The sequence below is a fragment of the Meleagris gallopavo genome, chromosome 17, assembly GCF_905368555.1.
Source record: "Meleagris gallopavo chromosome 17, MGAL_WU_HG_1.1, whole genome shotgun sequence".
NCBI classification, from domain to species: domain Eukaryota; kingdom Metazoa; phylum Chordata; class Aves; order Galliformes; family Phasianidae; genus Meleagris; species Meleagris gallopavo.
Genome location: NC_139420.1, coordinates 5,565,388 through 5,578,550, shown reverse-complemented (window position 1 = coordinate 5,578,550; position 13,163 = coordinate 5,565,388). Strand labels below are relative to the sequence as shown.

Sequence of the window (13,163 nt, the reverse complement as noted above, 5' to 3'; positions counted from 1 at the left end):
TCTGGAATCACCCCTGTATGTTGGCGAGCTGGGATGGATTAGTCAGAGCAAGTCTTCTTGAAAGGTTGTTGACTGATGAGTGTTCTCTTGCATAGTTGAACTGCTGAAGAACTTTCTTGTCTTATCTATCTTTTTACAGAGCTGTCTCACACAGCAGCTCTCAATTTTCAGAGAATGAGCGTTGACACGGCGTGGTAAATAATTCCTGTCTCCTTGTCATCCACACGGTACTACAACTGCATGGTTTGTTTTATCAGGTTTGTTGGCTGTTTTCAACCACATCAGTACATGCTTTTACCTTCATGGGGTAGAGCTGACCGATGGAAAAGTTGCCTAGTGACTCATTTCAGCTCCTTGAGCATCTCTCTAACATAATGGCTCTTGCAGAGTTCCTGTGGTGCTTGCTGTACAGAATGCAGTTGTTGATTTTGTTCTGTCCTTGCTGTTGAGGAACATTGTGCTGTTCAGACCCTCGGCTGAAGGCGGTGATAGCGATGTTCCCGTGGGGATCTCAGTGGTCTCATCTCTGCAGCAGTTACCTGCTTCACAAGTGGTGATGGTTGAGCTGTTAGCCATGGTAGATAACTGACCTGCAAAAAGATTAAGATAAGAGACCGTAATTTCGGATACGTTTTTACATGTCTCTGATGTGATTTTCGGAATAGTTACTGTTATTCAAGAGTGATACTTGCAAAAGATAGTTTTAATGGTGTTGAAACTGTAATTGCTTAACATTTCTGTAGGACAGAAGTTCTGATCCTCAGCACCTGGTTCCCAAGCCGGGTGTGACGGAGGGGTGGCACTGCCTGTGAAGTGTTGACTTAAAAGATTTTCTGTGTATCATACAGAGACATAATGACAGAAGAAGAAATACAGCCCATTTTTCCAGAATGATGTTTATCTCCTTGACCACAAAATCATATTTCCTTTTACTTTGCTACCAGCTTTCCAACTTGAACAGAAAATAACGTGGGGATTTTGCTGCTAGCAATAGCAATAGAGTGAGCAGAAGCCTGGCATCTGTTCCGCAGCTCTGATGAATCCCCAGAGCACCAGTCATTGGTGCAACTGAATGGAGGAGAGATCCTGCAGAAAGAGCTTTGCAGATCATTCGTGCCATGCCTGTATTCAGCTGTATTCACAAGGTTTGTTTTGTGGGCAACCTGAATTTTGTGCATGTGATGGATTAATAATGCAGCCTATAAAAAGCAGCCCTTTAGTACTCCTGCTTGAGAGTTATTTTTAACCAACACACAGCAAGAACATGCTCTGACAGAATGTCTGAAAGTTCATGCTCTGCTTGGAAAGTTTTCAGCTCTTGAAAAAAAATAAAACCGTGTTTATTGTAGTAGTTTTATTTCTTAATGAAATACACTCAGGAACTTTTTCTCTGACATTAAAGTCTTTGTGCCTCAGATAGATATTCAGTGTTTTCAAAAGACAGGACAAGGACAGCTAACTGGAGAAAGAAAACCATTTTATTCAGTAATACAAAGTTTCACAGAATCAGGATAACTTGCAGAGAATTCATGGTTTCCTGTCTGAAGCAAGGATGCAGTATGTGTGAGAGGCTTACTGCTCTGTGTGGTAAACACAGCTACGGCTATATGCAGTATTTAATGTCAAGTAGGTGAGACTCTCTGTAGTGAAGTAATTTGTTTTCCTTATGAGAATGGAGAGTGAAAACTAATCTAAGCCTGTGTAAATTCCTTGCATGTTGTCTAAGCTCCTAACTAGCTGTGACTATCTAGGGGGGACACAGCAGTCCAGAAGTGTCCAGCTGATGCCTCTGCAGATTGAGATTCCATTTATCACCATGATCGATGGAGTGCAGCAATGCAAGGGAGGCTTATTTGCAGAGCACAGCACGGGCCTCACTTGGGGAGCAGGTCGGTTCTTCCTTCATCTCAAACAAGAATTAAATAGTTGTCGACTGCAGCTCTGCTGTATGGGAATTGTATCCCATGAGCCTGGTGTTCTCCACTAAAGGAGCTTCTCAGCGGCCTCCAAGCAGCGATTACTGACAGCAGCATTCACTCCCTAGCAGATGGCATCTGAACAATCAGCAGAGGAGATGCAATATTGTCTGTGTCCCAGTGTCTGCTGCTGGGCTCTGTGTGAGAGAGTATGTGTAGCAAAAGTGAGGGTGCTCCGCTGACCCACACTGCACAGAGAACAGAAGGCAGTGTAGCTGCTGGCAGGGTGAGCACCAGCAGGCACTGCAGACATTGCTACCACGTCACTGCTGTTGGTGTTACCTGTTGGAAGCACACACAGCCTGCAGTTACACCTTGTGTTCTATATATGCATGCCCTAAAGCTCAGGTATGAAATCGTGGCATGGTTTGCTCCTTGTATTTCAACTTAAAAATGAAGTAGCAGCTGAAGTGTTATACGTGTTCCTACAGTGAACAGATGAAGAAGAAAAAAAAATAGGATGAGGAATAAATATTTCTAAGATGGTAACCTTGGGGATTGGAAGAGTTTCCTTTTGTGGCTTCTCCACTTCATATTTAGCTGCCAAATGGCATGGCAGCCTGCTAAAGGTGCAGTCAGGGTGGACTTAGGCATGAAGAAGAGAACAGAGAGGTAACCACCTTGCTCCTTGCTTCAGTTTGCACCCCACATCACAGACAGGTAAACCTGAGCATTCTGCAGCCCACATTAAACACTGCCAGTGCTGCTTGTCTGTATGCAGTGTCTGATTTCAGCACACAGCATTTCCTGCATTGCTAGCAGGATGGTAATTCCCTTGTTGGGGAAGAGACTGTGAGATCAGCCCCCCAAAATGCCACAGACTTTCCCCACTTCAAAGCAAAAATGCTGCTCTTCTTTCAAAGGCACTGTGGAAGTCCATTAGGGCAGAAGAAACTCAGTTTGCAGAACGGAGTTTGTCAAATATCCGCAACTCCTTGGCAGCAGCAGCAGATTCTTGTGCAAGACAGATGATATCTACTGAAATATGTTCTTACTTTTTCTTGCCAAGAAATCTTACCCTGTTCTTATTCCGATGGCAGAAGAAAAGACACCCTCCCTTTACAGAATGCATTTTAGGGGAGTCATTCCTTGCTGTGCTTGTGAAATTAATGCCTAAGCTTAATTCTTACATACTTAATCAATTTCTTTCCTTCTTATCTGCTATTGTCACTACAGTCTTCAAGTGCAATGAATCAGGTGGCCTTGTGCTGGATGAGCATCGAGTTGTTTGGCTAACTGGAGCCTCATGCCTTCTTTATCTCTGGTTTTTGTTTTTCGTTTATTTTTCCCCCTTCTCTAGCAGGTGAACAGAAGGCTGCCTCCGTCCATCCCGCCGTGTGCTGACATTTGACACTTGTCTGTGCAGCTGTGGCTTGGTTATGGTTCTGCTGCTGAGATATCTATTGTTTTCAGCTGGCTGATACGATAAACTGCCACAGTTTTAAGTTTCTCCTTAGATAATATTTTCACATGATACATATGATAACAAGAAACCTGCAGTATTCTGCCAAGTTCCTGGAATGTACTCTGCTTTCTATTGATCTCCGAGTTTCTCACAGTCCTCAGTGGAAAGGTTAAGGTTTGCTGTCCTCCAAATTTAAGCGTATCAAAGTAAAGAGCTGCCTTCTTCCTCTGAAGAATTTTGGTTTTGCTACAGCACAAAGGCCTCTCCATTTTTATGACTGAAGAATAACTTTGAGAATGTTGTCATGTGTAATGCTGTGATTGCCCTTCTAATGCAAAAAGGACACGAGAAAAGAGGTGTTTACTTAGCCCTGCTCAACTCCATCAGGAGTTCATTTGCTATAACTAATGTGTGTGTGAAAGTTGAGAGATCTTCCACTTGAAGACCTTTGTGTTGGCTGTGTGCTGTAGGCTGTGCCAAGCATTGTGTTGCCTTTTGGTATCACTTACTTTGGTAATAGAACTGCTTTGGGAGTAGTCAACATCTAAAGCAGCCTTACTGGGATAACGGGACCAGCACTGTGCTGGTTCTGCGGCCTCTGGTAGGAAAGCATCTCCAGTTTAAGGTCAGGTGGGTAACTGAGCAGAATCCAGCAGGTTGTTGTAGCTCCAGGGAGGGAAAGCCGATGGCCACTGGTGCAGAGCCTTGCTGAGATGGTCATTGGGCTACAGTGTGTCATCGTATTTAGGTGATTACAGAGGAATTCCAAGTGTGTTTCTTGTTAAAAACAATTACTGTCCTTTAGGATCTCTTAGCGTAGTGTGTGAAATTTCTATTTATTAAAGTTCTGCACTGGGGACTGAGAGTGCCCAATGCCTGTTGGTGTCTAGTTAAGCTTTTTTTTCAAGAAGTCATTGTAATTTGGAGCAACATTGTTGACTTTCCTCGTCTGTGTGACCTCCTCAATTATATTAGGAGGTAGTTTCCAACCTGCAGTCCTTGTTTGTGCTCTTGGAGCAGTTTTTTTTCCTTAACCTGGTAGTACTTACTCGGGCCTTAGTTTTCAGCAGTCAGCAGAATCTTCCTTTGGACTTGTTTTTTGTTTTCGGTTGTTGTCTCTTCCAGCAGCTTGCACTCCACATGAAGAGCTTTGTGGCTAGGTTAGTAAGCACAGGGGGAGTCGCAGGGAGCGCGGACTGTTCCTGACTGCACCATTGAGTACACTTAAAAGGAGTCCTTCTTCCCCACCCCTGCACTGAGTTGTATGGGAATGGCGGTGAGTCACAGCAGCAGGAGCTGTGTGAGCCAGCACAGCCCACTCCTGAAATTTTTAGGATGCATGAGGTTTCATCAACGCAAAGGATTTGGAGGGGGTGGGAAGGAGGGAAGACCAATCTTTTCCTTTCATACTGTACTAGCCCAAGTCAGATAATTTAGTGAATGTGCAGGAAGCTGAATGTCTGATGTGATCACGCAAAGACAGTTGGGTTGCACCAACTCTGACCTGCACTTCCCTGTGGAAGGAAAGGCAGTGGAAACGACAGCGCTCTTGAATTGCCATACCTAAAGGCTGCAATGTGTGGTGGTTCTGTATCTTGACTCAGCTTGAGTATTCAAGCATTTGAGATTCCTCTAAACTGCCCAGCCAATGCCCCGTGACTGCAGGACTAATGGTGGTAGAGTCCAGATCTTCCTGGGTCTTCTGCAGAATTGATTAGGGTCAGGTGCTGGTTGTGGTGATTGCTTGGGTTTCAGCAAACTAGTGTGTACGTACAGGGAAAGGTAACATTGGTAGTAGGCTGGTACCAGTGGAAAACACTAGTCTTTTGGAGACACCAATTTTAAAGACATCTGTAACATTTGGGGCTATTTGTGAGTGATTTCGCTGTCTGTTTTGCAAAGAAATGCATCTTTTGCATCATAAAGACATGCAAGAGTTTCATTGTGACTTGAAGTTTTGAAGAAAAATGAACTTAGAGAGATGTAACAAATCAGTGGAGCGCACATCACTCTTCTTTGTGAGGGTGGGATATTACATTCATTAACTCTCTCTGCTCCTAAGTCGGAAGAATATTCCTCTGGTTAATAAAGACCTTTTCGTTCACAACAGAACATTCTGAAAGAACATGCTGATGATGACCAAAATCTTGCGATTTCGGGTGTCCCTGTGGTCAGCTGGCCCAAGAAGACCCCAAAGGTAATGAGACGTGATTACCTACTAATCATTGCTGTGCCAGGTCTTGGTGGTTTTTCAGCTATATTCTGGCAAAGTGTTTCATATGATACTTAGGCAGCAGCTAGCACTTCCAACATGGAAGGTTATTTTTGATAATTTTATGACTACATGTTGAAGCAGAACATAAAGGTACCTCAGTAGGGAGAAATGGGCAGTTTCCATTTGAAAAAGAACTTGTTTGGGCCTCACTTATCTGCATAAAACTTGGATATGACTTGGTCGTTCACTAATTGCAGCTAAATCTGAAAGTGTTGATGCAACATTTTGTGTAAGTTTAAATGCCATGTAAATGCTACAGACTGGTCACTTAGTAAATACTTGGGTCTGAGAAGGTGTTTCTTTTCTTACGCTGTGAGAACTGCTATGTTTTCTGTATATCTTCCACTAACTTCAAAGGCTTGTTTTCTGAACCTGTACCTTCATTTTTCCTCTTTTATATGGGAGTAATTTTCTTCACAAAACTCTGAGGCTTGCTTCGTTAATGCCTACAAAGAATTTGAAATAAGTAAGAATAAAGTCAAAAGGGTGATTGTTATTTATAACAGTGGTATGTTTGCCCCACTCCAGTTATTCAGCATGCTGTAAAAGCAGCTTTGCTTATTTAGAAGATGTCTCATCGCTTCTATTTTTACTGTCATTTTTCACTGAATTAGTTTTATAATACATAGTTTCCCTAGAAATGCTGAAAGGGTCAATCAACTTAAATCAGTCTTCTCTGTGAAAATCTGTTGTCACTATGATTGTATATAACTTTCAAATCATTAGCTGAACAAATTACTTTCCCCGTTCTCTCTTTGCTGGTGTACTTGGTGTGGCTTTACATTTAGTCACTTGTAGCTGAGAGTTTGCTGTTTTCAGATTGGAAGTGGGAAACCATAAACTTCAGCAGCTGCCAGGGAAGAGTGGAGCAAAGTGAGCAGGAGTTGTGCTTCTGGTTTATTTCTGTCTTTTAGCTGGGTGCATTTCAGATCAGTTATATCTTGCTAAAAACGTTTTTCCCTTCTACATTATAACAGATCCATAGAAATATGCATTGTGTTTAAAACATTGATGTAACTGAAAATAACAACTTATGCAAACAACAATTTGTTTAAAAACTGTGAAAGGAGTAGATGTCAGATTTGTCACCCTGCTGCTCTGATAGCTGCTATTCATTCACTGGTCAGGTATCTCCAGACATGGAATAAAGCAGAATCTCTGTGCTCAGAGCAGAACTGGTATGTGAAACTTGCAAAACAAATCTAAGAAACAATTGGTTCTTGTGCTGTGTTTTTTGAGCGCCTGGTAGAAGCAAGGATCTCAATGTTTGGAGGTTTTTAGAAGCTTTGATGTTTGCTCGTGTTCTTGTTCATTTTATCTTGGAATTGTCAATAGATGGCTCATTTCTTATATTTGGCAACATAACTGTAACTGTAAAAGATTCTGGTTTTTTTTGTGCAATTTTCATCTCTTTTTGCAAAATCCATCTTGCTGGCTGCAGGATTTTGGCTTTTTAGCTTTCTGGTGCTTGTTTTCCAGTATCCTTTTTAAAAGCAGAATGTTTTAAAGGCATCTATGCTAAGTTACAATAACAATTATATCATCACAGAAATAAGAGGAAGACTTTCACAAAGTCAGGCTTTATCTTGAAGCTGGCAAATGGAAACTTGTAACAGAAGTAGTTATTTCACCACAGTCTTCATACTTACTTTAATTAATCAGTGATTAATTGGAGATCAACTTGTGTTATGCTGAAGCTGAAAGGCTTGCAGCAGATAGGGCTGAATGTTTTGCAGAAGAAGCTTGTTATTTCCTGTACTCTTCTAATGCCAGATATCTGTATCACCTTCCATGTCCTCCTGGCCTGTTCCCAGAGGAGGGAGGCAGCTGGGACATGTCTTAGTGTTGTGTCTTTGAGCCCCAAATTAAAATACATTAGAAAGACAGTATAGGAGAAATCTGTATAAAAGCAGTGATGTAAGTGGTTAAGCTTCATTAGCTTTCCTTTGTCCCCTGTGAGTCCTGATGATGAAACAGAAGATTTGATAGAGAAGAAAACCCTTAGGGAGGATGAACTCCCTTAAAATGGGGCTTCAGGTGGTGGAGCAGGGCTGGAAGGCTCCATGAGCATTGAGCACAAGGCAGGGAAGTAACACCCGGTGGTAGTTTTGCTTACTGCAGTATTACTCTTCTAGCGTACAGGAGAAATGCCAGGTATTTCAGTGACTTTCTGGAGATGTTGGTGTGTAAAGGAAGGGCAGATAGGGTGCAATGTGGTGCTGGTGTGAAGACATTACAGTGGTACACCAGCTCCAGGGGGAGGAGGATTGTCTGATTTAGTCCTTTAAGCAAAAGAAGCAAAACTGAAATTCAGGAAGAGCAGGCAGTAAATGAAAAAACGTGGCTCTTCCTTTCTCCCAGGAGAAGCCTCCAGAAGAAATTTAGAAAGACAAGAGCAGCAGATGGAGAAGGAAGAATAAAGCCGGCACTAAATGCCAAAACATTTCAAAGAAAATGGAAATGACTGTAAAGAAAGGAGGGGAAGAGACTACAGACAGCAAGAGAGGAGGATGAGGAGAGGACCAAGCATTGAACAGAGATGGAATGAGGAAAACATAGGGCAGAGGTAGAAAACTCTTGGAAAAGTAGAAGGTCCTTGCAGAAGGAAGGGCTGGTGAATGGCTTAAGCTTGTGAATAACACAAGATGTGAAAGGTCCTGCTTAGTTAGGCTGACTCTCTTTGGAAATAATATATCCTCAGTAATCAGTGATTACAGAAGCAGCAAATAATATTTCCCTTTAAAATTGAGTCACAGTTTCTTTTACGCACTGTTGGTGTGGCGTGCCAACAGCGTGCACTGCAGAACAGCAGTTTGAAGACTGAAATCCCAGGGTTTAGAAAGGAAATGTGTTCTCTCCCCCTGAATCTCAGTTCACAGTGGATAAGGCAACGGGCAAGACACTGAATTAAGTATGTGAGCCCCATCCATATGCCGTGGCCCCATTTCACATTGCTTGTGTCTATCCTTTCTAAAGGCATTTGGGGCTGTCAGATTTACTGCAGCTCTCTCTAAAAAATTTATTCACTGAGAAAAGAAACAGAAGTAGCAATCAAAAATGTTTTTGCGAGGAGATAAAATAAATAGGCAGCATTTGATGATCTTATATTTGGTGTACAAAATGAGAGGCAAAGGTCTGTGTTCTGCTCCCAGCTCTGCTGCAGCCTGGTGTCATCTGAGGCAAATGACACCTCTCCTCTCCCTGAGCCTTCCCAGATTAGAGGATCCTGCTTCTCTTCCCAGGAGTGAAATTAATCTTTATAAGGATCTGTGAAACCTTCAGCAGAAAGCTTTGTAGTAAAACATCCAGATCATTACTATTTTATGGTAATAGGGAAATAGCGTGCAATTCATAGCCACCTCTTCTGGATCATACTTACTCATCTTTGTGGTTTTTTTGCAAGAACCCTTTTGGAAGTGAAAATTTGCCCTGGAAGAGAACGTTTTCAGAAGTCCATTTTCAGAAGAGGCCTGTCTGCTAATGACTCATTGAACAGTATGTTTTATTCGCCGGGGATCCTAGGATATGCACAATGATCCTACTTTAGTCCTCATCAGAGGATCAGGAATGTGAAATGTTACATGTCCTGACGTCGGGCTGACTGTGTGTGTACCTGCTGGCTAGACAGCACATTTCTGCTGGCAAGCGTGCAGCTGGTAATATGTTCCCATTGCTTTGCTGGTTTGTGCAACAGTAGTTTGTCCTTGCTTGGTGCTGGGCCCTGTCTGTGTTTTATTGTAATGACAGTCTGCTGTGCGAAAGGAAGAGCTCTGTAGGATGTACTGCCTCAGGTTTTTGATTTCTTACCCTGTGGGAGTGAGAACAAACTAAGAAATGAGCTCCTGCCCGGCCCTGGGACGTGGACTTTGGGGTGGTGGGGAAGGAGAGCAGAGCCTGGCTTACACTAAAGCCATCTGTGATCACTGATGTAGAGAGCTGCCATCAAATGATGTCTTGAAGCCCCCTCTCAAGATTTGCAGCCCTACGTTACTGGATTTCCCATTTAATCTGTGCAAAGATTAGGGCTAATGTTTTATGAAAGGACCTCAGAGTATGGCTGAAGCAGAAAACACGTATTTTTTTCCAGCCATTTCCTACTTCTGGAAGGCAACAGTCAGCTGTAGTAGCACGTAATTGCACTCTGTGGAAGTGCCTTCTGTTTTTATTGTGATAAAGATCTTTAGCTGTCTATGAAGAGCAGCTGTAAAGAAGTAAAATGTGTTTGGCCTGACTCCGTTGTTCTGTGAAGAGTGAGAAATGCAGACAGCTGGGTTCTCATCTCTTTTACCTGACACAAACCTGGAACCGCTGCATTTATAGTGACAGCAAGCATCCAGGTATATATGGGTCTGGCTGGGAGCAGGGGATGAAGCTGTGATTTTCAGTGGCTGGTTACGATACTGGAAAACATGGCTGGTTTTTTGACCCCTTGCTTATTCACTTTTTCTGTGTAATTGTTACTTCTTGATTTTAAGAGAAGATACTTGAAAAGTATCAGAGGGCAATGGCAATATCCCTGTTTAAAATTAATGACTAAATGTCACAAATTGAAATGTTAATTTTTTTTTAAACACCTTTTCCTGCATTTGGTTGGTCTTTCTAGTAGCTGTGGCATCCTGCAGCAGTGACCCCACACTTTCCTTTTGTTGTTTCAGATCCGTTCCTTCATATCAGAAATACAATCCATGCCCCATTCGTAATGGATTCTGTGGAATTGGAGTGAAGTGTCCCATTTGCCTTCTCTGTGCTGTCAATGTTTCTGTTACATCCCTGTTACTGCTTCTCAGTCACTTTTTTAATGCTCTTATGCTGGAAAGCAGTAGTAACTTTGGTCTTTTCCAGTGTACAAGCCATACCATGTTTGATCATCTCTGTTGCTCTATTCTAGTTCCACTAGAGGTGGTTTTGAGATGAGGGTGGGTATGGGACTCCAGGACCACAAATGGTATTCAAGATGCACTGTTTAAGAGAGGAGGCAAGAAGAACATGCCTTGTTCAGCATGGCACAACAAGGGAGAGATGATTGCTGTGTGTGAGTACTTCAGGGAATATAAATATTCCCTGAGGAGAAAAGTTATTTTATGTAGTGGGCAAAGTTGGCATTGGAACAAGTAAGTACAAAGATACCATAAATAAATGTAGTCTGGAAGTAAAGTTTCTGATCATTGTTCATGGTCTGAACTAAACAGCATACACAAAAAGTAGACAACAGTGATGAGAAGGGTGTTAGATTCTTAGACATTACCTGTATTTTAAATAATGAAAGGCCATGATATTAGTCAGTCTCTCAGTCTGTCCATATCTGGAGCCCACAAAAGTCCTTAGGCATGTTTCTAGCAAGGAAACTTACTTTCTTCTTTGTATTTTACATTAGTAATACTTGAAGGGAAGAAGATCTATCAGTTTCTAGTAAGAGCTTCTTTAAGTATGGCTCCAGTTTTATGAACATATACATAACCTCGTGCATTGGATCAAACATCAGAAGTACTTAGTAAATAGTTTAAGAATCAGTGGATGCAGCAAATTTGAATGCAAGTAGAAACTAGAAAAGGAAGCATCAGTTCAAGAGATTTGATAAATTGCAACTTGAAAAAGAGCTGTGGTTTTTCAGAAGTATTGAGCATTGTTTTACATCTCATTTTCATTACATTCAGAGGTAGAGGTGCTAGATGGACAAAGAACATTCTTGAAAACCTTTGAATAAATACTTCCAGTTTTTACTTGCTTGCTTACTAAGAATTCCTACCATAGCTCCTGCAAGGCCAGCTCCACCCAGAGCAGTGAGAGCGCGGAGGTGCACTTACAGCAATTAGTGCTTAACCTGAGTGGTGTCTGAAGCAGATCTGAGCATGCAGAAATGGCACAACATCAGAACAGCATCGGTTCCAGGAGCCTGCCCCGGGGCTGCCACCAGCAAGGCTACATTCCTAGTAGCAGTGGGAAACCTGTGCCAAATTCCCCAGGATGGGCCAGCCTTGGATATCTGTTAGGTACTTCCTGTGACAATAGGAACATCTTAAACAGCAAATACTGACAGTGGAAAACAAGCATTTGGAAATTAAAGTGAAAATTCAGTCTTGTGTAGGAAAGTAACAGGGAAAGGGAAGAAAAAAAGGCAGAAGGACACTAGAAGAATTCTGCGTAGTTTGTTGGACTTTGTATTTTTTCTGGTTGTGATTCACATTGAGTTTTACTTCAGTTGTTTAAATGCCACAAGAACAAGAAGAGGATTGAGGCTGTCACGTTTTGTCCTTGCCAGGTACCACTGTAAAGGTGTTTGAAGTGATCTCTCACAGCACTGCCTGACCTCTGCTTGGCATCAACAACAGTTAGAATCAGTGTGCAAGATTTGTCTATACAAATGTATGCTAGGAATCCTTTTTGTTGATAAAAAAGCCCTGAGTATTAAGTTCTTCTATTGCAAATCAGACAACTCTTAATAGTTAGCAGATGCTAATAATTCTTCTACCAGAAAATAGCTTAAGTACAAAAGAAAATCAAAATCAAAATCAGTTAAAATTTGTTTTTCTCTTTACTGATTTCAATTTTGATTGGAATAAGCGATTTAAGTAATTGTGAAGAATTTTTGTTCTTTTACACTGAAGGGACAATAGTTGCCACTGAGAGGAGAGTCCCACATTTATTCAGACAGGTGCCCCAGTTCTGGCTCCTGACAGATCCATTAAGAAGTGAAACCACATAGCTGGGGTTGGGGGGATTTTTTTTTCTTTATTTAAGGGGATTTCCCAGTATAGCTGTACGCATACAGAACTAAGCCTTTTCCCTGCTAACTCTTTGGGAGCAGGAAGAAACCTGATGCACCAGAAGTGAGGACTCCTTCAGGTACTTTGCAGAGGAGTTCAGAGTTGCTGATGCTGCTAAGAGCTTGTGTGAAATGCCTGCTTTCCTGGGGGCAGCTCCTTGCCTGGCCTGTTTATTTTTCTGAGCACTTCGATCTCTTACAAACACGAGTTCTTGAGACAAATTTGTTTCTGCAATAACTCCACACAGGCCGGAGGAGTCTCAGGGCTTGGTGCGTGTGTATCATACATAACGTGCCCAAAGAGCTTCGCTGCATGTTGCCTCCGAGTCAGTCTAAAAGCTTTGCCTGGTGACTTGACAGATTATTTTTCACCTCAAGAGGCTGTACTTGAAATATTGTGTCCCTTCAGGGAGTAATTATAAATAGCAAGGACTTGAATGAGCACCTTCTTAATCTTCCATCTTTGACTTAATATTTTCCCTTCTTATCAACTCCCAGCCATTTGCTTTGAAATTTGACCGATACCTTTATGTGATTAATACATCAAACAGGTAAATTAGAGCCTTTTTGGCATGGAGTAGAAATTTGAACAGATTGGAAAAAATGAATAGACATCTCTTTTTTCAAACTGTTGATTTAAAAGTATCGCACTGGAAAATTTATGTGTTCTTCCCCATTGTCATTCTTCCAACATATGCGAGAATATTCAGTAATATGAGTTTTTCTAACTAAGGTCTCAATTGC

General features: G+C 41.9%; 1 protein-coding gene across 11 annotated transcripts in view; it reads left to right on the top strand.

The window, feature by feature from the left end:
- Positions 1–13,163, top strand: part of KDM2B (lysine demethylase 2B) — a 100,113-nt gene that overhangs the window by 58,190 nt on the left and 28,760 nt on the right. For 10 of the 11 annotated variants that reach the window (XM_010720116.4, XM_085238905.1, XM_010720121.4 and 7 more), the window contains one exon: positions 5,492–5,578. The exons of the other annotated variant lie outside the window; for it this stretch is intronic. In XM_010720116.4, the coding sequence (XP_010718418.2) occupies positions 5,492–5,578 (87 nt within the window). The remainder of the gene's footprint in view (positions 1–5,491; positions 5,579–13,163) is intronic. 11 annotated transcript variants of the gene reach the window in all.